General features: G+C 40.0%; 1 protein-coding gene across 5 annotated transcripts in view; it reads right to left on the bottom strand.

Annotated features, from left to right (window-relative positions):
• gria3a (glutamate receptor, ionotropic, AMPA 3a) overlaps positions 1–23017 on the bottom strand; it is a 62118-nt gene that overhangs the window by 9663 nt on the left and 29438 nt on the right. For 3 of the 5 annotated variants that reach the window (XM_020599051.1, XM_020599053.1, XM_020599049.1), the window contains 9 exons: positions 18547–18600; positions 18111–18272; positions 17345–17512; positions 16561–16665; positions 14230–14337; positions 12168–12374; positions 10703–11076; positions 8481–8679; positions 1194–1441 (listed from right to left, as the gene is read on the bottom strand). In XM_020599051.1, the coding sequence (XP_020454707.1) occupies positions 1194–1441; positions 8481–8679; positions 10703–11076; positions 12168–12374; positions 14230–14337; positions 16561–16665; positions 17345–17512; positions 18111–18272; positions 18547–18600 (1625 nt within the window). Of the gene's footprint in view, positions 1–356; positions 472–1193; positions 1442–8480; positions 8680–10702; positions 11077–12167; positions 12375–14229; positions 14338–16560; positions 16666–17344; positions 17513–18110; positions 18273–18546; positions 18601–23017 lie in introns of all 5 variants that reach the window. The other 2 variants (XM_020599052.1, XM_020599050.1) reach the window with 1 other exon arrangement.

The raw sequence follows: 23017 nt of genomic DNA, 5'->3' as shown, positions 1-23017 counted from the left end.
TCATGTTGGCCTGTGGATATAAAAACCAGAGGAAAAGATGGTGTCTGTCTTTCATAACCACAGGCCAAAGCAAAAAACCAACTACTCTGACATGCACAATATTATTATAAACACTTCCCCTGTTCTACTTATATCCCAGCACTTTAGTTTATCTGGCATTTTTGGGCTTTTTCCTCTTCCATGAGCCAAGTAAAGGGTTCCCAGTTGATCACAGTTGCAAGATTAAAATATAAAACCTAAAATATTTATCAGTAACTTATTAGCAGGTATTTGGGCCCAAAGACTACAGTCAGTGACTACAGCCTTGCCGATTACTCTGTTCTAGGATACCCGACTTTGGTGACATTGAGGCTGACCTTAGAGTCACCTCCCCCGCTGCCGCACTCTCCCTTGTCGTACCACCATTTGTTTTTCAATTTGTCCAAGAGGCCTTGCTCATTCAGTTTTAACACTGCCAGGTTAACAGCATTTCTTGAAACGATAAAACATAGCTTGTAAGAAAATGAACAGGACCGTGAGAAATCTAATATAGAATATTAGTAAAAAATAGTTCATCAGGGGAGCACGGAAGGGACAAATTGGTAAAGAATTTCACTGGTGTGAAAGGGTAAGAAGCATTTTTACAGCAAAGGAAATATTAAATATTAGAGAGGTGGCATGGAGGGTTACATTGCCTGTAACTGAAGTGTGCGGGATGGGGACATTTTGTCATCGTTGAATTAGAAATAAAAAACATACTGCATGCATCTTAACATTCATCACAAGTGACAGAGCAGCATTTAACTAGCAGATTAATTAGAGAAATATTCCAGGTTTGGATTAGAAGCAATGCAAAAGGGCACCACAGAAACCAAGAGGGAGGAGAGGTTGAGGGGAAAAGGGCAAAACAAACAAGGTTGTGGAATGTCACAATGCACACCAACATTCAAATTGATTTACTGAATGTGGATAGTATACCAATAACCTTAGGAGAAAGGAGAAAGTAACAAAGACACAAACCAGATACAAAGGACAGAATGGAAATGGCTGAACGTGTTCATTCCGTTCAAATAAGTCATAATACTGTTTACTTATTGATGCACTAGAAAAAAGAAGAATTCAGGAGTGAGGAAGAAGAGAATGACAAAAGGAGACATCAGGGTAGGTGGAATACTATAACAACATGGAAGATATTGTTATATTATCCCACCCACCTTAATGCAGATCCTTTAGGTGTAGCCACACCATAGCCCTTAGAGTCGAGGTTTCCGCCCACTTTCATGGTGTCGCATGGCTTCCGCTGCTCTATGTACTCATTCATAGTGGATTCGAGAAGAAAGGCGAACTTTCCCTTCGACTTTCGTACTCGGGAAACCCCATCTGGTGTTGTCCTGGCAAACACTGAGGGTTCTGCTGATTTCATGTATGACCACATTTTCTCATAAACTGCTATTTTGGAGCGCTGCATTTGAAGACACAGAGAGAAGACACAAACAGTTCTGTTATGCACTTAATAAAACACTGACAACCAAGAAAGCATCCATAATGAGCCGCTATGGCTTTGAGTTAGAGTAGACATTTTTGGAAACTGGCTTAGTCACTCTCTTACCAAGACATGAGAAGATCAATACCACTTTGTGCACTAAGGAGCTAAAACCAGGAGATGACTGGGGACTGCATAAAAATGATTAGGATGGGAATGAGGGCCGTAAAGATCAACATCTATTCTGGTTCTGAAAAGTGTCTTATTGATTTTATTGGTCCTGTAATCTATTTTGTTATTTGCTTTTTACAATAAAACTCACAAGGGAAAATGAAATAAAATATATACCTAGGATGAGGAAAAAAAACGTTTATTTTCACCCAGTCTCCTAGCATTAAAACAGTACACAGGGAAACAGCTAACCTGGGGTAAATCCCATTTCCCTTATTTAATCATTCCTCACTCCTTGATTCTCACTTGACCGTCAAGTCATTCTGCTCTGCCATCTTGAAGGACATCCAAAAACTCTTATTCCTGAATATGAGACCATGCATTGTGAACATCTTTTATGGAACAACACACCCTTTTATCAGAAATTAGTTGATGACTGGATGCTTATTGGATTGGAGGAAAACATGGTTCCTTGATTCTTCTCTTGTCGCACTTTTTTCTTGCATTTTTATCTCATATCTTACGTGGGTGGGACGAAGATTCAAGGATGAAATCATGGATGCAATTAAGGCACTTCTGAAGCTCTCCAATTAGTGAGTTATATCTCGTGGGTTTAATGCATACACAATCAGAAATACAGCCTTTATGCTAAGTTAACATTATGGACTCCATGCTCTAGCTCCAGACATAAGAACATGTAAGTGATATCAATCTTGTCATCAAACTATCTGATTTTTCTGAAATTTCTAACTATTCTTTTACGGCATCTGTGAATCACACAAGGAACACAGCTCTCCTGCTGCCACTGCACTTTATGGCCACGCCCTATCAGTGATGTCACAGCAGGTGTCTTCAGTCACTATAGCGCCCGCTGTGGTATCACAGTTTACGCTGTAGCCAGAAGTGCAATATATTTGAACATTTCAGCACACAGAGGGCAGAGGTCTGACAGATTTACACTTTAAAAGTAAATGCTGCAGCAGAGGTAGCTGGCTTTTTGCCAGCAGCCTGAAGTCTGACAAGATGGCATCTCAGCAGAAGTAAACTGCAGGCCATGTATAGTATCAGTATTAACAGAGACCTGACCTCTGCTTCCTAACAGCAGCTCACAGCCAGTCACAGTCATCCTAGTTTGATTTTTAATGAAATAAAATTGTTCAAAACACATTCATGTTCTCAGCACACTTTGTGATACTACAATATGATGTGTAGTGAATGAAACTGTGAACAAACATCACTGGGTAGGTTCTCCACTGAAAATCTGTGCACAGATTTTTCATACATGAAATTCTTATGGCCTACCGTGGAAGAATCTTCTTAGGTATCACTTAAGGAGGTTTTAGAGGTTATGGCTTTGTCTATAGTGAAGGACACCAAGTTGTTCATTCAAAATGAGTCAGATGTCAGAGGTGTCATTTTGATAAACTTATTTTGGGCTTAGTTTGTAGTTTTGTAACGTTAAAATATTAGATTAATTTTTTATATCATACTGTATATGCAGGGCGGCATGGTGGCACAGTGAAACAGTGGTTAGCTCTGTTGCCTCACTTCAAGAAAGTTCCAGATTTGAGCCCCAGCCGACCCAGGGCCTTTCTGCGTGGAGTATGCATGTTCTCCTTATACCTGCGTGGGTTCTCTCCAGATACTCCGGCTTCCTCCCACAGTCCAAAGACATGCAGCTTTGGTTGTATATGCAGTGGTGGAAGAAATATTCAAATCCTTTAATTATGTAAAAGTATCAGCGCAATACTGTAAAAATACACAGTTACAAGTAAAAGTTCTGCATTCAAAATGTTACTTGAATAAAAGTACAATATTGCCTCTAAAATGTACTGAAGTCAAAGTATGAAGTTCTTAGAGTGAAAATACTCAAGTAAAGTACAGATGGTTCAAAGCTGTCGGTCATATTTTTGGGTACATCATTTTTTAAAAGCCGCTGATCTGTCTTTATCATTTTGAATCCAAAATAATTCAGTAGCCAATTTTTCAAACAGAGAAAGGAGCTCAGTCTCTCAAAAATATGAACGATGCTCCTGTAATTTGATGTGCCACACAAACACAAACCAATCCAGTGCAAAAAAAACAAACTGAAATTACGAGTGTTTTGACACTTCTTATTGTATAGTCATCGGTTCTAACATGGTTAGATATTTTTAAATCCACATGATATTAAGCCAAACACCAATTTGAATAGTTAGCGGTATTTGTTGTTTGACTGCATACAGCTCCTTGCGTAATGACCCTGTCCTTAACACGTTTGACCTGCTCAGAGCAGGGCTGACAGCGTCACCTCTGCGGTCCAGTCAGCTGCCAGCTGGAGTGACTACAGACACGTACACCATGGCCCTGCTCTGACACTCAGTACGCTGCTAAAAATGGCCAGTGAGAGGCCGATCGCTGGTCACCAGGGAACTGTCAAACACAGCGGTCTACAGTAGAGGAGAAAAACAGAAAGATGCAATAACCTAAGCTAATGTGACCTTCTACTCTGAGTTTGGAGAGAGAGGTGCACCTCAAAGAAAACTCTGAGTTGAAATGTTTTTATTTATTTACCACTGTTGGACACCGTTTAGACTCAACTTTGTTATTTTTATCGCTCTTTTTATCAGTATTTACCTCATTTATTGTTCTGTTTAGTATCAAGTTGGTAGCTGCAAACTTAATTTTGTCATCCTGGTGTGATGACAATAAAGATATCTGATTCTTTTCAGGGGGATGCTTGTCTGGTTCATGTAGGTCAGGTTCATAATCGGGCAAAAAGGACGTAGAAAAAGTATGACTAAGCATCTGATGTGACTCCAAAACCCTTTGAGAAAATCAGATTATCTGTATAACCTTTAAATTATTCATGGCATTTTATTTTTATTTTGTTATTTAATGACAGTTTTACACATTTCTCATTTACAACACATATTATAGTTGGAATTGGAAACTGAATATCCTTATGAATATACTTTTCTGTTTTAAATTATGCATTGCATGTTTAAGTATTTGAGTTGTTCTTGCTAACCACACTATAATGTATTATTTTTGTGTTTATTTATAATATTTGACATAGAGTAGAGGACTCAGGTTTGTGTGACCATCCAGACTGTGTGTTCAGTGGTTGTGTGGCTCTGTCCCAAATCACATCCGGTAGTGAAAGTAAAATAAGGCGTCAGAGTTAACTGACAAACCATGTCAGTTCAGTGTTGTGCACGGCTACATGAATAATTCACCAGAGATGTAATGGATTGTGGACTCAGGCTAGTGAGTGAATCATTCCTGACATATGCACAATTTCAGTTCAGCTGAGTGTTCATGTAAACACCCTTAACATGACAATAATAGCTGATGACAGGCCAGACCATAGTGTGAAGACAGCAGTTCTTTTCTGGGTAACATGAAGATGCGTGCTTGTCAGGAGCAAGTTGGTAGCAATAGTTGAAATCTGTGAAACCCCTCATGTTGTCAGACATCTACTGTGTGTGCACTGAGGAATTGTTTATTACAGCAGTCATGGCTTAACAAAGTCAACTTATTCAGCATATTATTCTTCATTAATGACTGGTGTAACATAAAACATATATACTGACATAAAGGTCATATTAGGTTTACTACCCCTCATCCATTCAGAAAAAAGTCTTTCCTACACTCATATTCTTCCAGCTACCAGATCATCTATCAGCGGGCAACAGAAGCGCAGTGACTCATGGCCTTCTGTGTACTTTTGTCACGCTGTCATCCCAAAACAGAGACGACAGGACAAACAAAGCATGTGCAATTGCTCTGATGTTTTCTTTTTATCTGCATGCAGTTCTTAGTTATATGCATGGTGAAGTATGTAATTAAAACTAATTTACTGTATGTTCATGATCAGTGAAAACAAATTAATAATGTAACTAAATAATAGCATGGCTCATTTAGCAGCACCGCTGTAATTATACTCCTCCTTAACACACTTAAATGCTGTGAAAAAAAAGAAACAGCATCTCATACAACTCTCGTCTTACTTTCCCACACTTCCTCTTTGTGCTAGCTTAAGACCAGTGATTTTCAGTTTAACATTATTCACTGTATATCACACAACTGGATTACAGTAGAAGCATGTGAAGATTGAGGATACATACATTACAAAGTAATGTGTTTGGAAAGAGCCAGGGTGGATGTTTGCCCTGCTTCCAGTCTTTATAGCTAAGCTAAGCTAGCTCCAGCTTCATATTTAATGAAGAGACAAGAGGGTGGTATCAACTGTCGTATTTACTCAGTAGGTCAAAGTTAATAAGCACATTTTCTAAAATGTAGAGCTAATATATTGTTTTAACTATGTTATACACATCCTGAACCCGAGATGACACTTAAGGTCTCGAAGCTGCATTATACATGCTATCGAGATATAAGTTAAAATCTTTTTAAAAGCTTTGCAAATCACAGTGACGTTGGGAAAAAGTGTGTTAAAGCCTTTCTGAAAACCGAAAACAGAAGTCAGCATTTGGAAAATAGCCGTGTCATGTGCACTGAGGAGGCAGTGAGATTAGGTGAAGACCACTTCAGAAGGTATTTACAGTTCCTATTAATCATTAGCTTTTCATCACCATAATTCAACACCATTTCTCAGAAATGGCTCCTCTGCACCAACATTTCCAGTTTGGAGAAAGAGAAAGAATATGCGTTACTCAGGATGAAGTCAATACACGCCTGTCAATTATCTCCTTAGGAGCACCTTTGACAAATCACAGCCTGCCAAATGATCAAGGATTAGCATAGCAACAGAGTGCAACTGCTGCTTGTGGAGTTGCTTTTAATGTGATGAGTCACCAGGAAGTGTCTACATCAGTTTTAATACATTTGGTGAATTTTAATTAATCTAAAAAACATCCAAAAAACACGTGAAAAAGGTACTTTAAGACTGCCACGTGCGCCATTCGCTTACAGTATCTTCTTGCTTCACTTCATCAACACTTATATAGCATTAATTCAATAAAATTAATGGAGTCAGGTAGAAAGGTTCTGTTTTGTTGATGGCATTGACTTAAATGTAAACGTAAGTATTAAAACAAGTGAATATAAAGTTTGACTGCAAAAAACACCAGTGTCCCTGCTTCTTTGCTCGTTGCCGCAATCAAATGACTCATATAAACCTGAGTGTCCTGTTCAATATCACATCTGTTGTTTGTTCCTCCCGTCATAACAGTGTCTCCTACTAGTCTAATTTGAATTATTACACAATAAAGGCAGAGAAAATCTGCACAGAGTCTCTGTGTCACTAAATGACACAGGATGTGCTACATATATATATAAATACATGTATTTGGCAGTTATGGAAAAAACTGTATCCTGCTAAATTTCCTAAACAGATCTTTGACAGCAGTTGATATATTCTATTGCAGTCTATTCTGCTTTAGTTCATTGGATTCTCTTTGTAATTAAAATAGTTCCTGAACAGAACAAAGTTTTAAAGCAGTGCAGTGCAGGAGACAGTGAGTTACACAAAACCCTCTCCTGATCACGGTGATTGCTCCATTTTTATACTTGTACACCTCAGTTCAGTTCGGCACAGCAGCTCACGTCATTCTGCTGGAACATCTTTATACTGTAAATGGGTTAGGTCACAGAAACATTACACACTCCTCTACTTGGTCACATCCCTGTGAACATCGTTACACTCTGCTCTTAAACACACAAACAGGAATGAGAAGCTTTTATCCAACACATACTGTATTACCAAACTGTTGTCTTTGTCGCCTCTTCTCCTGTGGGCTATGGATGCTTTAATTTGATGATGTTTTGAGTGGCTCTGTCCTAACAGGAAAGCCCTCTTCTGCCAGGAATGAGCGCAAAATGGAGCATGCTCTATTATCATTACTTATCATATTTACATTACAAATAGTACAATGCAACTTTATAACTCCCTGTAGACTGAGGCAAAGTCTGAACACACGTTTAAAGGCATAAGGGTTTTTTTTTTATTGAATTTCTCAGGCTCATTTGGAGCTATCACACTAAAAGGCAGACTAGGGCTAAAAATAGACACAGCTCTGAGCTGGACATTGGATGTGAATGACATCTCCATTTCCAAGGAACAGCACGCCTTCTTTAAGGTTGCAGTTTTTTGACAGAAGCCAACAAATTGGAATTATAATGACATCTTGTAGTTCTTGAAAGTTTTTTCTAAGGTTTCAAACACAAACACTGATAATCTGGCTCACACAGTCTGTTCAGTCTATATTAATAGTGTTTTTAAAGCTGTTTTTTTTCTGTTTTCTACTATAAGTCATTTATGCACTGTTTGACATTGATGAAAGTATGTGTGCCCTTGCTTTTGCAGCAATGGAGATAGAAATGAATCTACATATTAGTGGAGGTGCCATGAGGCTAATCACAGTTTGGTTTATGACTCTACAGACAGTTGGGTGAAGGCACATAATTGTCGCAGTGGCATAGCTGAATTGTTCCCAAGCAGTGAACAACTAGAGAACAAAATGTTTGATTTTGTAGCATACCAAAGTTAATTTTGTGGACAAAATGGATTTGCAGCCAGGGTGATAACCGGCATTGATTTCTAAGTCTAATAATAACAATATAGTTTTGTGGTAGTCAATGAAGACTGAAGGTTTTGCACTGACACTTGAAAAATATGAGATCAGCTTAGCTGTTATCGTATACTCTGGAAGTGCCATAACTGGGGATTCTGGACATTCTTTTATTGATTACTCATTTGATTTATTGCCTGGCAGAATCAAAACCCACAGAAAGCTCCAGAGATGCATTCAGCTCTGTGCTTTTGGCCAGCGTTAACAACTGTTTGGAGAAGCTCTTGTTATGCAGTGTAGTGACAGTACCGATGACAGCCAGCTGAGACACTCACCCTAAAGAACTCCTTGGTGGAGCCTGAGTCTAACGTCCCATAGGCGATCTCAGTCTGTTTGGCCAGGTCCTCGGCGCTCTCGATCGGTGAAACCATCCTCTCCACGGTGAGGAAGGCAGCCAGGTTGGCTGTGTAGGAGGAGATGATGATGAGGGTGAAAAACCACCACACTCCCCCGACGATACGCCCAGATAGAGACCTGGGAGGAAGAAATAAAGCAGGCAGAGACATGAGAGCAGTGCGCTCAAATCTACATAAGGAGGGGAAGAAAGATCATTTATGACTGTGTCTTCATGTTATTAGCTTTCAGGTTTGACATGTAAAGACTTAGCTGAGAGATTTCACATGTCCCTGGTGCTCCATACTAACATTTTTGCATTAATTCGTTTACACTACATAACAATTCACTGCCCGGTATAGCCATCTGCAGCCTGGGGTAATTACAGGAACAACACAGTCCTGGTATATTGTGTACATTTCTTGCCTTTGTGAAATGAACCTACTAAACTTAATGTTGGCAGTTTAACTACTTGTAGTCTCAGTGTGTGATGTTGAGTGCCGGCATTTATTAGAGTGTTAAATGTAGAATGTAACACTCTCCACCACAAATTTAGACCACAGAGGACAGAACACGTCTGAAGTAAAAGCACCATAAGACTCTGTCTGTTGCAGTCAGGGTGTGGTAAGCCAAAGCGCTCCATCACATAGATACTCCCACCATGCTAATTTGTCTCTAACCAATTTTTCACTGTTTTTGCTCCAACTTCAAACGTGTGCCTCAGTTGAACCTTGGGTTCATAGTTTTAAATGTGACTGTTCTCTCTGTTGCTGTTCCCAACTTCCACGATCACACTGAATGCACAGCTCTCTGATTAACACACATTTCTCCTATCAAATGAGGATTCTTTGGCCCTACGTCACTGCACTACAGGGGTATTGTTCAGGATTTTTCCAAACATATTCTCATAGCGCATTTAAGTATTGTGTTCTCCTTGTACTGCTTTAAAGTTGTGCGGTAAATGTTCTGTTATTCAGAGGTGGAGTCACAAAAGACAATATGTTGCATCAAGGTTTCAGATAAACAGTGTTTCTTAAGAAATTTTAAAAAAGCTGTAAATGGCTCAGAATCAGGATTGTTATCACATTAAGGTCAATTAGTAGAGGTTATAAGAACAAAAACTGCACTAGAGACTACAGATGATGTGATTTATCGAAATCAAAGAATATGTTTGCACTTCTGGTAACTCCAATGGTACCTGGAAAATGCTGCCATTCAAAACCTGCATGAATTTTTGGTCCTAAAATAACATTCTCCATTTCATTGATTTTTTTGCAGATTGCAAATTTCTGCCTTCCAGAAGCTTCTTCCTTTCTGCATCCTTGTGGAATTCACTAAAATTATGCTTAACTAAAGACCTGGGTATTATATTTAGCCTGCAGCATCAAACTATAACTGTCAGATGCAGTAATCAGCCATCTCAATACCAATCTGCCAGTAGGGCTACTCACCACACTAACACCCCAATGAACAGTTGAGGATCCAAGATATGGAAACAGTGAAAAACTAGATGCACTCAATCAGAAACTACATTGTATAAGCAAACTAAACGTGGCTCATTAAAATGTATGTTAGACAAGCAAGTCAGGAAATGATATGCCCTATCACTAAAAACGCACATTTTATGAAAGAACATTATTAATCATGCCATTCAATGTCAGATCAATCAGAAACTCTAAAAACATTTCTTAGCTGTTTTCAGCAAAGGTCAGGGGCACCACAACAGCAGATGGATGAATGGATAGAGGAGATGACTGGACAGCCATTGAAAATACATTTGTAGTGCTGATGATGGTGTTTCCACACAAAATACATTATATGTACCAAGTTGATGACCGTAAAATGTGACATGCAGCAAAAACGCGGTAACCTTCCAAGAGTCATGAGGAATTCAAGCAACCGTTTTGAATGAAATGTAATGACCCCTGTGCATTTTACAGCCCTTAGCATGGTGGGTTTGAGTTATTTTGTGCATGCAAAGCATCACACCAGCTCAAGTATAGCAGCAAAGTGCAGTGAAGTGATGCATGAGGTTAGGTGGACGGCAAACCTCAAAATAACATATATGCACCATGGCAAAATGGAATGTGTGTGGGACTATAAAATGCAGAGAGATGATGAAGACATCTGAGAGGTGGTGCAGAATGAACAACAGCCAACCAACCTTGGCGAGATATCGCATCCTTGCTGCATGAAGGCGCCCAGAGAGAACCACAGGCTATTAAAAATCCCAAAGTCGTTTGGAGGGTCAGGGGGGCTCTGAGGGTCTTTGGCCTCATCATTCTCGTCCAGATGCCACTCATACGGGCTGAAACGGCTCACCAGGAAAAGCACCACGCTCACACCGATATAGGCAAAAACTATACACATCCAAATTTCATAGGCCAGTGGGTCCAGGAAGGAAAACACCCCAGGCTTGGACTTTTGAGGCTTCTTAATCATAATGGAGATGCCCAAGCTCATGAAGGGCTTTGAAAAGTCTATCACTTCTTCCCGTACCAATGTTATAGTTAGAGGAGCCACAGCTATGTCAGCTCTCTGTAAAAACAGGAACAGGCACACTGGGAGTTAGTCTTACAGAAAAACCCATGAATAACTAACCTCAGTGTTAAACATCAATTTAATAAAAGAAATATTGATGAACCTGAAGTCAAATCAATAACCAAACCACGGTCTTATAATTACATATGCATGGCCAGGCACTCAGCTTTCAAGGGAATTCATGGAGTAAACTGATTGGAAACAGGGAAATTCAGCAGCTTAGAACATACTGAATAGCTGTGCTGTGATGTTACCAATGAGAGGGGAATCTGCCATTTGAAAATGAGTCACTCAGCATTTGTGTTGGCTAATGTCTTTGTCTCAGTCCAGCTCGCTTCCATGAATCAAGCACAGGGTTGGAAGACAGAGGTGGGGGTGCTTATGTAAGCAGTCCATGAAACGTGAATCAGCCTGTTAAATTCACCTCCATCAGATCCTCTGCAATGCCTGACAGGCTCATCAATTAACATCTCACTGCAGTGACAATCGTATGCAGTGTGGGAGAGTGGTGTTGTAACTGGGTCACCCGCACTGACTTGAAATATGGAAATATTTAATCGAGATGATTCATATCTTAGATAAGGTTAAGAAGGGTCTCACTAGAATGCAGCTGGCCGTTACTTATTCTTCTTCAGGTCATTTACATCTGAATGGCTAATTAACGTCCATTCAAATTCAGTGTTAATGCAGAAACATAGTAAAGGGTTTGTTCCTGTCCATCTAGACTGCTAACACCGGGGTAGTCATAACTGCAGAAACTACACAGGTTAAACTGAGAAATCTGCACTGAAATATTGTATCCATGCATGAATAATATATTTTTTGCATTATCAGGTATAATACAGTTGTAAAATAATGACCACCAGAATGTTATCTTACAAGGCTTCTTGCTGCTACCAGTGACAGAGGGTTTCACATTTTTTGACTAAAAACACAAAGTAAAACTGATCAAATGAGATCGTTTACTTGGTGATATTAATCATAATGATGCATCACATATGCAAAGACTCAAAGAATGATGCAGGAAACTATAAAATATTAAGTTAACCCCCTCCCCTTATGAGCTATACAGGTGGACTGACACTTACCCCATAAACCAGTTCACCCACCATCCCGTTCCATGCCTTGGTCTCTGAATCTCTGGCTCCATACTTCCCATCCGGCACTATTGACAGCTTATATTTTATTCCCACATGTTTTGCAATTTCAGAAGCTAAATCGACACAGTAGCCTTCATATTTGTCATTCCCCTCCAGCTGTTTATGGTTTTTCTTTTCCATCACATATGGAGCTTCCTGTTAATTAGACATGATTTTGAGTTCATAATAAAAAAAGCCCAAATCCACAGTGGCCAGACCTCAAGGGTCACACACAAGGCCTTGATTAGTACTGTAGCATGCATACATGCAGGGGTGAAAAACGAGCAGATGTAGAGAACAGAAAAAGATAGAGCAGAGGTTAAACAGAGAGTAAAAAAGCGGGCCGCTGCTGGAGCAGAGAGGCCGACTGGGCCAGTGGGAGGAACAAAGCATCTAACACATATAAAGGTAGGCAGAACAAAATGTTGGGGCTCCCTCATACTAACCTCATCCAAAATCTAAACCTGTGGAAACGGATGATAGGCGGGGGTTGCTTGTGCTTTGCATCAACATGGCACAAGGTGGCGGGACAAGCTGAATGGATCTCATTTCCAGTTCATAAAGTAAACATCAGTGACAGTAGAGATAAAAGGCATCAAAAACACAGAGATCGATTCATTCGTCTAACAAACTGCAAAAAATATGTGGATCAGAAGATTAGCTGTATGACCAAGTAAAATGTCTTATGAACACAGCTTGTTTGTCGTGTGTTCTGCTGTGACAATAAAATAATCTGCATCATGTCTTGATTGTATGGGTTGATTTATCTACAGTATACCCCCTCTGTGCCTTGGAATTCAGTGTAAAACATGTTTGCCATCACACCTCCTTTAGACAAAGTAATGCCACCTTGAAGAAATTCAGTCTGATGACTCAGTTTGATTTGCTTTGTGTTTTTCACAGTTGATCTGACTGACAGGAGAAGTGATGTTCAGAGGAGACTGTTGTGCTTTTAGACTATTCAAAAATTCTAACCCTTTGTTGTCTGAACTAGTCCTTTACATTCGTTACAATTCTGCAATGATAAAAGACAAAATGAAAGATTTGCACCCAACAATAAAATGGTGGGCTTTCATTAAATATGGCATTTTCTTTAAAGTTATGGAATGTAAGGAAAGCAACATGGCATGAGATGACTGTGGTGCCTTTAAAGTGACAGTTGTCTTTATTCAAATCAGAGGCACTGGGAAAATAATGCAATGGCACAATTCTTTTTGTTCTTCCCTGTCTCTGAATATTGCTGCATTTCCAGCCTGGTCATGGGGACAATAGTTCTGGACAGTGAAATGAGAATGTATGACTGTTACAATACATTCTGAATTTGCCTAACATGGAAACATAATAGACAAAGTCAGAAGGAATAAGAGGCCATGGCTTTAAATGTAAGATAAGGTGCACCTTATCTTACATTTAAAAATGGCTGGTGATTGCTAACCTTCAACTAATGTCTGTAAGTACTCTAAACCTGGACCTAATATACTGGGAGCACTGGTTTTAGAGAAACCTCACATTGCAATTACACATTACAGTGTCAAAGTTTTAAGGTGAATTTGAACAAAGGGATAAACAGCCAAAGGATACAACCTTTGGTTATTTATGTCCACCTTGTGTGCAGATCATTTTATGCCTCCAGTGGGGCACAGGCGATTTGACTCTCTCGCCCCAGCGTCACTGACAGTTTACTTCACGAGAGGGAAGCGTTTACTTACGTATGCACTGAATGTGAATACGACGGTGCCTATCTCTATAGTTATCATTACCAAAGCCGTTATTGTGACGTCACTACTACAACAGCCCACTATAATAGAAAAAAACCAAAATGCTTTGGCACCCACACGGATACAGTTGAAACACTCTGTGAATCGACTGTTTCAACTTGTAGTGAGTGGATGGAAAGCAACGCAAAACAAAATAATTCTACCCTCCCAGGACAGATTGCAAAAATGGACACCTTGACCTTGAGTGGCAGAAATCTTAAGGTGAAACACTTAAAACCTGCTTAAAAGTGTACCATAATAGTAGTGACCACAATTGTTCGGTTTTCCACAGAAGAGGACTCGTTGGTGACCTGCTGATCCATTACATATACAAATTTTTCGTACTCATTCCAATAGCCAATCTGAAAAGACACAAAGATTCAGAGTTATTACAAGAATCAGAAAGATGTATTTATGTATTTATTTTACAGTAGAGCCTCCAAGTTAGTCAGCTCTACCTGTGCAGCTGTAGACAGTGTTGGTTTTTCCTTATGTCCAATTTTATAAAAAGCTTGTAGTGGTGCTTTTCACTTCACCTGGGCTACACTTCAGCAGAGTAGGAGTAATCTATTCCTGGCTCAGCAAATGTTCTCTTACATAAGAAGAAAGTGGCACCAACAGAGCGCTTCTAAGAATGATCAAATTAATACCAGAATAATAACTCTAATAGCCTTATCTAACCTGTGCAGTAGGTTGTTCTACTCTCTATTAACACTACACATGGCAAACACACTGTATATTCTAAAACCACAACAAACACTGGCCTATGTCTGCTGAAGGGGAGATGACTCCAGTAGCTGCATTATGTTTATTCCTGATGTTCTTAGGCAGGAAGGAATCAACTTCTCTTAACTTTGCTGGCTACAAGGCAGAGTACTCACTCTGTTGTCGCTGCAGATTGTCTCACACTGAGTTTTGATGTGATGTACTTTATGTTGCCTTGAGAGATGAACTACGGGGCCACTTCCTTTTGGTGCCAGCTTTTGTGGGGACCTTGTCAGAATTCAGGGTCATGGAGCTAACAAAGCCATAGCACTCTGGGTTTCTGTGTGTTTCATGTTTTTTTCCTTTGGACTGCTCTGTTATACAGAGCCAGTTACAGCGGGGCAGTGGGTGTAGTGCAATCCAAAGTATCCAGAGATAGATACATCTATGCATTAACGTCAAACTGAAATGAGAAAATGAGCTATCTTTTGTTGTCAAAAGCCAAGTGATTATCTCATTTATTGTCTTTTTATTGCTGAAAGAAAGTTATATTAGAATGACCTGTTAAACCCCAGGCAGAGGGTTGATGTATGGCTTTGTGAACAGACCTGCTCTGGTAATTGTAGCTTACAAGCTAATAAAGAGATAAACAGTGTTTTGTTAGTGGTATTGAAGAAAAATAGCCTAATCATTCAGCAGGTAGGCTAACAAACATTGACAAGTGCTACAGCTGCCAAGCTAACTAGCTAAATGAATGTTCCGAGCAAGTGCACATCTCCTTCAGTGGATGTTTACTGGCTTGGTTAGAGAACCAGGGTGCAAGACGTGACGTACCCATGGTCATACACCAATTACAAACACTGCAGTGGAAAACCAATGTGTGCTGCAGCTCACAGTTCTTTTCTGTCAATGTCAAAGGCTGATTTATTGGGTTTATGACCAAAAATCAATATTTTCTCTTATTTGGATACTGGTTTCCTCAAAAAAGCACCAATTACATCTAATGTACAGCACATGTCTTTATGCTATAGCTTAAAGTAAACATGCAATTTAGTTTCTTTTGCACTTTAACCTCTAGAGTCCTGAGCTTTGGAAACCCAAGCTGTGCGGTCCTCATATGAGGACGCAGGGACTCTAGAGGTTAATGCTACAAGTACAAGGAAATAGTATTGTGAATGTCTGTTAAGACTAAAACTGTAAAACCTGACCAGCAAAAGCTGCAAACCTGCCTCATAATGACATTACAGTAGGGTTGAATGGAGAGTTTGCCTGGGCATCATGGTCTAAAGTCTGTCTCAGAAAATGTCCATGTCCACAATGCTGAAAACTGAAGTCACATTCCACATCAACTTAAAATCTTGCAGTGTCAGCCCACAAGCTGACGGTGATATTAGTATCAAATTTTCAAGTTGTAAAGTAAATAGTGGCTCTTCTGAAAACACCACAATAGCTCTAAACTATTAAATGAAATCTGTTTCTAAATAAGTGTGAGGTAGTGTTTCGGATCATTTTAAAGTAATGTAATCATCTAAACCACCGCTCCCTGATCATTTATATATTGGTTCAGCATCCAGCCACATGGCTCCGCTGATTCTCAGCTGGATGCTTTCCACACTGAACCCTCAAAGGGATGATTTGGGCTGGCTTTGCAAGACTGGGCAACTAGTAGCTTCTGTCCAAATCAGAGTCACCGCTAACCTGCGTACTGCCAGCATGCCAAGAAACCTCAAACTGAAACACAGAGCTGCTTGAAACCTGTCTACATTTATTAGAACACAGAGCTGATATCTACCGTACATCATTATGCTAAACCTGCAGAGTATTTAACTACACATTAATTAAATTATAACAGTCGTTTCCAGGGTTATGAAATTACTTACCCTCCTGGGACCTACTGACTTCATCTCATACACATTGATTGTGTAATTAGATCGTCGACCAAACGAGTCAAACTGGATGTTTCCTGTCATACCTTGTACTTGGACCTGTCAGGCACCAAGAAAAAAATGTTAACACCTGTTTCTAAGATACAGAAAGAGAGCAAACCCCAATGCCATTTGGTTACCCAGGTATGATGTTTGTTAAATATGTACTTCCAGTAGCATCAGGTTTTACATTCCCAGTGTAATGGAGAGGCAAGTGTTGTAGCAGGTAAGTTTGGAGTGAATCTGCGGTCTAATTTTAAATCAATCTGATGAATATTGAGGGGGCATGAGACTGCAAAACTGCAAAAATAATGGAATGGATGATTTTGCAAACACTGAACCACAATAAAATACTTGCTGTCTTTGCGAACAGCTCTGCTTTTTTACATGAAAAAGCGTAGAAAAAAAAATCTACTGGACTTGGTTTTAGGTCAAAGGCGTTTCACCTCTCATCCAAGAGGCTTCATCAGTTCTTCCCGACTGGTGTTGAGCTGGAGATATTTATCCCTCTCGGTGGTGTTTCAGTCCTTTGATGGCCATCAATGTCCCCTAATAACTGAGTCGTTATAGCCCAGTATCAGTGAGAGTCGTTACCTGTCTTTGAATCCCCACCTATTGTCCTGGTGGGCATATTTGAACTGATGAAGCCTCTTGGATGAGAGTTGAAAGGTCTTAGACCTAAAACCATGTCCAGCTGATTTTTTTTCTACGCTTTTTCAGCTAGCGCCCTCAGTCTCACCATTTTCAAGGCTCTCTCTATGTCGATGCCTTGACTCCAGGGCACGGCAGGGTTGGCGAGGCAGTCACCTGCACTCCCCCTACGAGACACGTCCACTCGCTGCCGCCGAAGATACCGGAAGGCCTCCGCAATCACAAGGATGGCATCGTGGGTTAGTGCTGATGTGTACTGCAACAAGAAACTCCAGTGACATCATGCAGATCAAAAACAATATTGCAGTGCACAGTAAGGTTATTTTATATATAGTATAAACAGAAAGCACTGCTATCAATGTAAAAAGTAAGAAAAGTCTTGCATTATGATTTACATAAAGATTTCTCGCATATGAAAGCTGCCTCTATTCAAGGACAAGCAGTGGACAAGTTATTTTAGCAAAGTCTGAGTGACAGTAGTCAGACTGACATATTTTCTCTGGTTCCAGCAGCATTACTACCACGGGCAGATCCAGGGATGGCCAGGGATAGTACTGGCCAGCCCCAGTATCTGATTGGCCACCCATGCCAGAGTCAAAATGTGATATAAATTGATTCTTAGTAATGTATGGCTTATTATTTCATAGAACTAGGGTTTTCATTTACTTTTTACATGTTTTTCAAATGTGCCACCCCTCTCTGAGTCTGAGCCCCAACCTGAACACACCACCTGAAATTTTCTAGATCTGCCACTGGTTAGTACCTTAAAACTTGGAAGCAGAGGAAGGACAGTAAAGAGATCTTTTTAAACGTTAAACAAAATGTACAGTATTGGCATGTTGTGCCTCACTGACCTTCAGTGGAGTGTTTTTGGCTTCTGGAAATTCTCTTTCATCCAGACGCTCCCAGCGCTGCACAAACTGCTGGACTATGGGGCTGTCTGGGCTGATGATCTGAAAGCCTGTGATGTTGGCACCACCAGAAAACACCTTGTCCAGGCTCAAGTTGGAAAAACCCTGAGAGCAAAAAAAAAAAGCACATCTAGGTGGCAGTGGAGCAAGGATTCATTAGCAGCAAAGACAAAACATTTAAAAACTGCTCGAGCTTGTCAGTCATGAGTTTATTTCTTAGTGTAAGTCTTTTATAGCCATATACTGTATTGAGGACACAAAGTTTGACTGTACTGCTGAGACTGCTGCATTTCTTTGCACTGCATTGCATCACACTAAGTAGTGATGTTCTGTTTTTTTTATGTGTTGTGTTGAATTGTTTCATGTTGCGAGCACTCACCAGATTGGCAAGGATATAATGGTATCCTCTGCTGTTTTTTTCTGAGGTCGCCACCTACAAGATGCAGGAGTAGACACACAATGAGTCATATATACAGTACATCATAACACTGAGAACCTTTGGAAGGCTGAGATTCAGAAATGACAAAGACCTTCAATTTCATAACACAGACTAGGTGGTAGAAAGAAATAGGAGGAAAAATCACATTTTAAGGCTACATTTGCAAAAGCGAGGAAGGGCCATGTGAGTGCATTTGTACATGTAAGTGTTTGTATGAGACACACACAGAGAAGGGAGTAACTACAATGGCAGTGCTTGTTTCTTTCAATTAACTTCAACATGTAAAATAAGGCCAAAGCTCTGGCAAACCTCCCCCTCTCTCTCTGCACATGCCTGTGCTCAACAGCCCGCATCTTGCTGCTCTGCCTGTCTCAGTCGCACACCAGACTTAATTAAACCCAAAACATTGTACAGCACCTGTCTGAGCCTGCAGTCACAGAGAAAGCTGTGCTCACTTATTTCTTTGAACTCCTTCACCAGCCAAACCTCTCTCTCTCTCTCTCTCTCTCTCTCTCTCTCTCTCTCTCTCTCTCTAACACACATTCTCTTTCTCTCTCTATATCTGCCTCCATTCTGACTCTCCACTGCAGAGTAGCAAGCTTCAAAAAGATACTGTGGGGGTGGAGAGTTGTTTTTCCCCTGTCTTTTCACTTTCTACATCCACCCACAGTTTTTATAAGTATACTCAGGCACTGAAATCATCTCAATGTTAAATGTCCAGATTGAAAAGTGATATCATTTTGCAGAGAGTCCATGGCACTGAAACAAAGATAAGCATGCTCGAAATGAATTTCTTACTGATGTTTTTCTTGAAATTATCTTTTTTTTCCGCACTTTGCTTGTACTGGAACACCTGTGCTTTCAGTCACACCTCTACAGTTTAAAGCCTTTAATTAAAGCCTTAATGTTCTGTAATTGTCACCATAGGGACAAAGTCCTCGATGCTCTACAGTTGGCCCTTCGACCGGCTTATACTCTTTGGGCAATTTCAGCAATAAATCAAATTACAATCATCGGAAATGCAAAGTGATTTCATTGTGTTCGACAATTCACATCCACATCCAGATTTTTCCACATAAGACAAAAAAATTCCTGGAAGCTTTTCTGCTTATTGGTTTCCAAATTGTCTTGAAAGGCTTTTCATTTGCCATTCATCCATATGAGAGGCAGCCACAGTAACCCAACCGTAGCAACACAGCAAGCAGTTAATGAGGCTGCAGCGCCTGGAGTGACTGGCTACAACTCCCGTTTGTCAGCGGCACACTCAGGCAGAAAGCACAAGATTTCACACTTCTATATGAGCATCAAAAACTGACACTTTGACTGCTGCTTCTCACAAAACCTCGTTTAGCTGTTAGAAAATAATCAACTGTAAACATTTATTGCTTACTGTAGTTACAAGGCACATGCTAACACATAGTGTGGGAGTGTTTCTATTGTATCAGACTGTCAGGAGGGGTAAAGGTACCCTGAAGACTGTTCATAATCACATTGTTTTTTTGGATTACTTAACTACAGCTACCACTTCTGCAGCCATTAATAAATTATTTCAAATAGTTTCTTTCTGGAGTGAGATTTAATATTAAGCCTCATCAAAATACTCATTTTATAGTCATTCACTGTTGATTTACTTTATTTATTTACAGTGTGGATTGATTTGACTTGTTTTGTGTGTGAGTGTGCCTTTGTATTACTTACATTATGGGGACTGAAACTTGTTAACACACACATTGTGTGGACTAAATTTTAGACTGGCAACATATTTTAAAGTTTGGGTGAGGTCAGGGTCAGGGTCAGGGTCAGGGTTAGGGTTAGGGAAGTAGTGGTTATGGTTAAGGCTAGAATAAGTCTATAGGAAATGAATGTAAGTCAATGTAAAGTCCCCCCAAGAAATGAAAACACAGGGCGTGTGTGTGTGTGTCAAATATTCCTTTTCAAAATAAAATGTTTTGACTATCATGAAAACAGCAGGAAATCCCCTGACAGCTGCACTGGTAGTCATCGAGTTGGCAGCCAGCACAGAGACTGATTCTAAAGTTGGAAAACATCACTGAACGGCTCCAGCTTCCCTTCCTTGACAGATCAGAAAACAGATACGATTCTGGGAGGTATGCTCTTGTTTCACAAGGTTTGCATTCACACGGTTAGTGAGTCAACACCAAACAAAAATCTGCACTGTAGTGTCTCTCTCCTGGGACCACGTCATCTTTGTGTCTCTTTCCTACCTGTGTGAATAGTGTGCTTGGGTTTTGCCTCGCGTGCATGTGGAAGTCACCATCCTCCTAGATTATGCTCTTTATATATCTATGATGTTTCCTTTTTGTCCATCTGCTACATGCTCTATTCTGTACACGTGACATCTTTTGCATGGCTGTCCATCCTGGGAGAGGGATCTCTCCTCTTCCTGAGGTTTCTTACACTTTTATACTTTCTTGTCAGCAATAGCCATCGCCAGAGGCATTGTGTTTTCAAGTTGTCCATCTGTACATGAGGGAATTTATTCAAATTTGGCACAAATGTCCACTTGGACTCAAGGATGAACTGATTGGATTTTGGTGGTCAGAGGTCTAAGTCACTGCATCCTGACTGAATCCTAGTTTTTCCATTAAAGGATGTTGGGGGTAGTTTATTCTTATCTGATTCAAAGGTCTAAGAACAGAGCCCCTTGACACATATTTGTAATTTGTGATATTTGGTTATATATTAAAATCTGACTTAATTTAGTGGCATGACTATAATTAGCTACAGTACACACCATATTATAATAATCTTAGTTTCCATCATTCTTGCCAGCAAAATGTATTTTCTAATTTTATCAGTCAAGCTCAGTTGATACCTTTATTTATGGGGAAAATTCCCTTTTTATACAAACAGATCAGACACGGGGCAGCAGCACAACACAAGTTGCAACGTTCATATGAGTTTGTCCACAACTGTTACTTTACTTGACCCTGGCCTTGATGATTCATTATTAAAAATAGTAACACTATCACTCAAGTTTGATCTAATTAGTCACTGTCGCCCCCGTGACCCGGTTTCGGATAAGCAGAAGAAAATGGATGGATGGATGGATGGATAGTCACTGTGACTTCATTGTAAACATATTAATCAAATTGACAACAGATTAAAATCAGAAAACCTTGTTTACTGAGCAGTTCTCTAAAAAGTATTAGGGCTGGCTAATTCAGGTAAGTATAACACATTTTTCATTAAAGGTTTCAAATAGTGATAATTTAAGGTAAAGCTCTCACATACTGTTTACATAGACAGTGTTATCTATTTTTTTATTTAGTGTGTAACTACATGGGTACTGCATGCGTTCTTGTAAAGGATACTTGTGGGATTTGCTCCCTCCTCTCGTGGCATGGCTGTTCTGGAAAAGAAGGCATCTAGGCATGACAAATATTGCTCTAGTGTCAGGGTCTCCTGGGAGAGACCATGAGAATATGTGAACCCACCAGAAACCTGTAAGAGGTCAGACACTAGTGTCACTGAGAGAATAACACCTGTAGTGTCACAGGACTCATATGTTGTTCTCTGTCAGAATCCATTTCTCACAAATCAAACTCTTCAAGCAGCTCAGGGAAAAGAAGAGCTGTGGCCTGAGCACGAGAAGAAACCCGAGCCACTGATTGTTCTGTCATCTACATTTTTAATGCTCAATGAATGGATAGCGTAAGTATCATGTCCTCGGAACTGCTTTCTACAGTTAATGTTCTCCTCTGGCAACAGGCCGAAGCCTCACAGATCTGTGCCTCGCAATATTTAGTTGTTGTTTATGGTGGGCAATCAGTGACACACAGTCACATGATCAACATGATACACACTCCAACATGGTTTCACTTCCACTAAACAACAGCTGAAAATGTTGCTTTTTACTAACTCTCAGCAAGGAAGCAAACATTTCCCAAATATCTAAATTGTCCTTGAACTTTAGATCCCAATCCAAAATTCCTATTCAGTCTTCAAACCAGTAATAAGGTACTGGTGTATCAGTAGGATGAGGACAAACCTTTAAAATCTGCTGTTAAAAATAAAACACAGCGCATCATCTTCCAGCCCCCACTAGTGTAATATAATCAAATGAATCATTGCCTAAAGACAAAGAAACCCAGCGCACTCCAATTCATGTTAAATCTATACATTCACTTCTACTGTGAAGGATGTAATTAAAATATGAGGCCAGCTCCCTGTTCTGTGGAGGAGTCAGACTCAAGGGAGAAGTCAGACAGCAGTTGTCTCAGGTCTCATGTGTGTCTGTCTGCACATCCATAGGGCTTTTCCTGCTCGCCTGTATGGACGAGCAGGTCTGTGCTGTGCTGACTGATCAGCACGATCAGTCTAAATGTTCCTGGGGGAATCAACTCTAATTAAGCAGGCTGGAACCGTGGTCCTGCGCAGAGCTGGATGT

Source organism: Monopterus albus, unplaced genomic scaffold, assembly GCF_001952655.1.
Source record: "Monopterus albus unplaced genomic scaffold, M_albus_1.0 scaffold39.1, whole genome shotgun sequence".
Taxonomy (NCBI): Eukaryota; Metazoa; Chordata; class Actinopteri; order Synbranchiformes; family Synbranchidae; genus Monopterus; species Monopterus albus.
Note: the sequence above shows the minus strand (reverse complement) of the source record. Positions and strands in the feature narration are given on the sequence as shown.